Source organism: Sinocyclocheilus rhinocerous, unplaced genomic scaffold, assembly GCF_001515625.1.
Source record: "Sinocyclocheilus rhinocerous isolate Xijiao unplaced genomic scaffold, SAMN03320098_v1.1 scaffold2685, whole genome shotgun sequence".
NCBI lineage: Eukaryota > Metazoa > Chordata > Actinopteri > Cypriniformes > Cyprinidae > Sinocyclocheilus > Sinocyclocheilus rhinocerous.
The window spans coordinates 238,092-243,516 of NW_015667339.1; the positions used below are offsets into that span (position 1 = coordinate 238,092).

Sequence of the window (5,425 nt, forward strand, 5' to 3'; positions counted from 1 at the left end):
ACGGACGTAAATTTACTTTCCCTTCAGCCTGAGGCTTATTCATTTCACTTTTGGTGTGAAAAGGCTTTTATATTTGCCAAAAATCGAACTTTTTTATTTTAAAAACAAACAAGCAAGCCCTGTCCAGATTTTAAAAGTAACGCAAAAGTAACGCAATACATTACTTTCCATAAAAAGTAACCAAGTAACGTAATTAGTTACTTTTTTATGGAGTAACGCAATATTGTAATGCATTACTTTTAAAAGTAACTTTCCCCAACACTGGTGGTCCGTTATTGTTATTATGTAAGCATTTGTGTAGCCTAACGTACGCACTGCAGTAGATATACTAGAAACTAGTAGATAATCGTTGCATGCGTTATCGTGCAGTCCACTTGAAATACCGTGTTGTTATGTCATCACCAAATATGGAAATGTATAGTGAAATCTTCTGCAGTCCATTTGGATATATTATAACTTTTTAAGTAAACAAATTCAATTAATATAAAATAGTAAATGCCAGGCGAAAATATAGTTACAAGTGTCAATAATCAGGGTTGCCAACTCTATCGCATTTGGCTTTGAGACCAGTGTTGCCAATTTAGCAATTTTGTTGCTAGATTTAGCAACTACACGCTTTACCCAACCAGATCTCAAGCTAAATAACAGTTCAGCTCAAAATCAGGGATGCAAGCTTGCGAAATTCTTTTTACAGTACCAGTGTTTTTGTGTGAACAAAGGTTTTTATTTACAACGTGTTTTTGCAGCGTAGCCAATCACAATCAAGTTTACGCAGTTCTGCACCCTCGCAGCCCTTCCCATTGTAACAAAAAGAAAGTTAGTCATTGATATCAGGAGTTTTCGGTTGAGTCGAGTGAGCTCGGTCTGAGGCGCCATAAGGGGAGCGCCCTTTGCTCGGTTTCTCACATTATCCCTTCAAAATTTGAAGAAAACTTTTGGTTTGTCTAAAAGGACCAAACGTCCTATACTGTTTCAGGAATGACAAACGCGAGAGTAAACAATTACGCGAGTGAATCCGCTACATTTTTCGGCGAGTCATTGCCATGATTGACAGTGATAACGGAACAAATCATCTGAAAATTTGATGTCAAAAACAGAACTGTGCATTAAGAGATTCAGACTAAATTCAGAGTAACAAAACTACAGCAGTAACAAGTCTGTGTTTGTTGGCTGAATATATTTAGCAGTTTCTACAGTTAAAGATAAAATACATGTTTTACGTTTTTATATATATATTACATGATTATTTATTGTAAGATGTATGCAAGAAATTATATTTTATACAAGTAACTTCAACAAAATCTTGATAAAGAGTCCTTTACGTTTAGGCTCTACAATAATTAAAGGTTTGTGGCATTGTATCTTACCAAGTGTGAAGCAGCGAGGGAAAATATGGGTGATGATCACTTCGAAGTAATATAAAGACTTTACCACACCCCCTGGGTTGTAAAGGGAGCAGGGATTCATTAAACTGTCACCTCGGGCCAATGTTCAACTACATCATGTTCACATTTACTTTTAGATATTTGGTTTTAGACCACATCTAATCACCACAAGAGTCCTGTTAAATCATATGCAAACAACACACAACATCCACAGATCCACCTAACAGTGATCTAAGGGTTACCCAGAATGCATGGCACACAAGAATTATTTTGATGTTTATTACGTAGCCCCTCTACACAGTGACTGGAAAAAATAGATGAGAGGGTGAATTATTTTTTAAATGCGTTTGTGTTTGCTTTCAAATGTTAAGTTCTCTTGGGAACACAAGTTTTTCCAAACAAAAGCAAATGCATAGAAATACTATCTCTCCTCCCAGCTCATATTTTATTCTGTTACTAGGTAGGTTTAGGGGCTCTGTAGTTTCTTCATTCAAGTTAACATCACATTGCTCAGCATACTAGATCTCACACAGAGGTGAACTAAGCATGCTTTATACAGGCAGCAACATCTCAAGAGTGCACTGATAAGAGCAATAAACACACACCAAGCCAGGTAAATATATTCTGTTCATTAGTGCTCGTCAAACCCATCTTGAGTTGGTGAAACAGTGCAATGCCATACAAACGTTCATGCAAATTGCATAGTTACAGGCTGCTGCTTTAACTTTGATGTCATGTATTTTTAATTAAATATATTTGTAATTGTACATTTGTGATGATGAAGTTGAAATTTAGTAGTCATGCATTAATACTGAGTAATAGTGTGGTTCAATTTATTATAATTTGAAGTTCAAATTGTAATAAAAATACTTTACATGTGCTTGTATGTTAGTCAACGATCAAAATAAGCACACTTCTGTAAAGCATGACACAAGATTATTAAAATGATTTAAAATGTACTTTACAATTTAAGTGTCTACTTAAGTATGTTAAGAAACAGTCATTAAAGTCTACTCTCTTTACACGCACTTAAGTGCCATTAATTTTTAGACTATCTGCAAGTAGGTTTTTAAAAATATAATTGTAAGATTTTATTTGCACCACAATTTAATCAGCCATTACTATTACCGCTAAATATTAAAGTAAATTAACATGCTAAAGAGACATGCTAACAACGGCAGCTGAGAGTGATGCATAATTAAGAAAAAGGAATTTTAACACAATAAAAAAGTTTGCTAGTTTTGCTAGTGCAATTGCATGCAAAACTGAATGAAAAATGAAATGTTCATTATACAAACTGTGCTTGAAATGTTAAGGCACTTGCTGATAAATATCAGTATCATACATTTTATAAAAGTGTGTCAGTTTTGACATTTTCATGAAGTTGTCAACAGTTTACCCTAATTGATGGACACTTAGTTTATATAAAATATAACATAAAACTATGTTATGTTTTTGATTCACATTACATGATCACTGTGTGGTCAGTGGCAATGGTACAAAAGCCCTGATCTTGTCCAGGAGCGATGAAGGGTCTGCTATGAGTGCGTGCAGACTGGCTCTGCTGTAATACAGAGCAGACAGCAGCGCTGCAACAGACACTGAGAATATGAGTGAATGAGAGGAGCGTTGTGACTGCGGCTCTGGTGTACAGCGTGTTTTCAGGGGCTCGTTGACTCGATCCCACTGAGTCAAGATGGCCTGACGTGCACCGTCCCATCGTCCCGGTCCGTGTAACCGAAACTGGTACGGGGTGCAGGGCCCAAAGATGATGTTCAGAGCCAGTCTAGGGTCTGTCAGGAGCAACTTCAGGATAGGAGGACAGACACCTACTTGTTTAGCCAACTCATCCATGTAGGGGATGTAGTCGACCTGGATGGTGTGTCTCTGGGCGGCCACATACCTGCATGAGAGTGTGATTAAGAATCATCAAGATCCACTAAAATGACATACTTTTAACTGTAGAAATTGTGTAAATGCTGTGATATATGTTCATGTGAGATGTTAAGTGTGGAGAACCTTTTAGCCATTGCTTTCTCTTTTGCTTTAATGTCCTTCATCATTGCACTCATTGGAGGCAGTTTGCACAGTCCTAGTGAGGATATCACAGTTTATTACATACAAAAACTCTGTATACTTAATATTCTGACATATTCATATATTAATACAGGTCAGGTACAAGTACGGTGTCATCATACTGCAACTTTCAGAACTCAGACAAGACCAAAAAAAATTGTCTGCAAGTCTTTGTGGAAAACGCTCACGAAAAACTATATTACTATAAAAATATATTTTGATTAACTATATTTTGAAGCAAGAAATCTTAAATAATAGTATAAGTAGACCTCAGGAAAAAAAATGAAAATGATTTGTATAAATATGAAAATATATATTAAGAACACCCTGTGTTTTTCTGTGTAGGAGGTCAGCGTCATGTTTGATACCTTTAAAAACACGTGCGGCCCAGCGAGCTTGCATCTCAGAGATGGGCATAATGGCTCCCAGAGGCTGGATCAGACCAATCACTGCTAAAGTTGGGCGCTCCAATCCTGGGGGATATACGTATTTGTACAGGGATACCTTGTTCTTTGAGACAGGAATTGCATGTGAAGACAGGAAGGGGAATGAGAAAGTGTAGCCTGTGGCAAACACCACCAGATCAATGTCATCTTCAACAGTGCCATCCTCAAACACCACACTTGATCCACGAAACTCTTGAACGTTTGGCTTGACTGAGACGGTACCGGAGAGGATGCGGTTTGGTAAGTCATCATTGACTGTGGGATGTTGACTGAAAACTCTGGGGGGAAAAAACAACAGACATTAAATTATACACTACAAAGAGGGTTAATTGCAGCAAAAAAACATTCATTGATTCGGTCTTGTTCTACGTTTATAAAGATGACCTCCTCATGCTTAAGTACCAATACTAAGACTGACCAACATCATCAGAGTCTTATTTCTCCCAGTGTTCACAGTACCTGTGTGCAGGCTGCAGCCCATAGAGCTTGTGGTTGAACCGTTTATTGAGTTGTTTCTCTCCAAAATTGTTGATAAATCCAACAGGCAACATTTGAATAAGCCAATTACTCATTCTCTTATTAAATAACATATCAGCTGGAACACCATTGTCTCCTACACGATTTAGTATCCAAGATCCCCTTCGGGTGCTCAGATAAACCTGGAATTAAAGTAAGGGAAACAATGTGGAAAACAGAGGCTTCAATAGAAGTAAAATAATTCACACACTATAATTTTTTTTATTCTGTAGATGTAGCATATCACCTGTTTGGCCATTCTGCTCAGCTCCACAGCAATATCTCCTCCAGAGTTCCCAATGCCAATCACAACTACCCTCTTCCCTCGCCATTCTTCAGGGTTTTTGTAATCACGGCTGTGGAAGAATTTTCCCTTAAACGTGTTTATTCCTAAAGAGAGGATTTGAATGAGGCCTAGTGACTCTTGTACACCAAAGTTTATTATGATTGTTTAGTCTTTATTGACATAGTGTTGTTGCACTTTGCACATACACTCTATTTGCTTAGTCATCACATGTACTGCACCTGGAAAGTCCTGTAGAGGGAGATGAGGGTGACAGTGGTGTCCGGTGCAAACCATCACAGCATCAAACACCTGCTTCTCTCTCCGACCATCTTTAGACTCTGTCTCTACATCCCACTGTCCAGAGTGAGAGAAGTCTGGCCTTGGTGTAATATGAAGGACTTTTGTCTGGGAAACACAAAACATGAACTTGTGAATCTTTGAAAACAGTATAGTATGTTGAAAACTTCACAGTTTTAATGTGTCATCAAAACCTTTCAGTTCTGACCTGGAAGCGGATGTGCCGTTTGAGCTGGAAGTGGTCAGCGTACATGCGGAAGTAGTCCATGATGAGGGAGTTGTGCATGTAGTTTGGGAAGTGGGCAGGGATCGGGAAGTCACTGAAACACATCATCTCCTTTGAAGTGTTGATAATCAAAGAGTGGTAAATGCTAGCACGATCTGGATCTGGATTTTCCTAAGATGGAAAGACATGCAAA

At 38.0% G+C, this 5,425-nt stretch overlaps 1 protein-coding gene and 1 pseudogene across 1 annotated transcript; both read right to left on the reverse strand.

Moving 5' to 3' along the window:
* LOC107733813 (dimethylaniline monooxygenase [N-oxide-forming] 5-like) overlaps nt 1-2,247 on the reverse strand; it is a 10,984-nt pseudogene extending 8,737 nt beyond the window's left edge.
* Nucleotides 2,248-2,639: 392 nt separating this feature from the next.
* On the reverse strand, nt 2,640-5,399 carry LOC107733811 (dimethylaniline monooxygenase [N-oxide-forming] 5-like). The gene is made up of 7 exons (XM_016545610.1): nt 5,215-5,399; nt 4,949-5,114; nt 4,671-4,813; nt 4,367-4,566; nt 3,830-4,185; nt 3,405-3,477; nt 2,640-3,288 (listed from the first exon to the last, which is right to left on the reverse strand). The coding sequence occupies exons 1-7, from the start codon at nt 5,338-5,340 to the stop codon at nt 2,859-2,861; spliced, it is 1,494 nt and encodes a 497-aa protein (XP_016401096.1). The 5' UTR covers nt 5,341-5,399; the 3' UTR covers nt 2,640-2,858.
* Nucleotides 5,400-5,425: the final 26 nt, after the last annotated feature.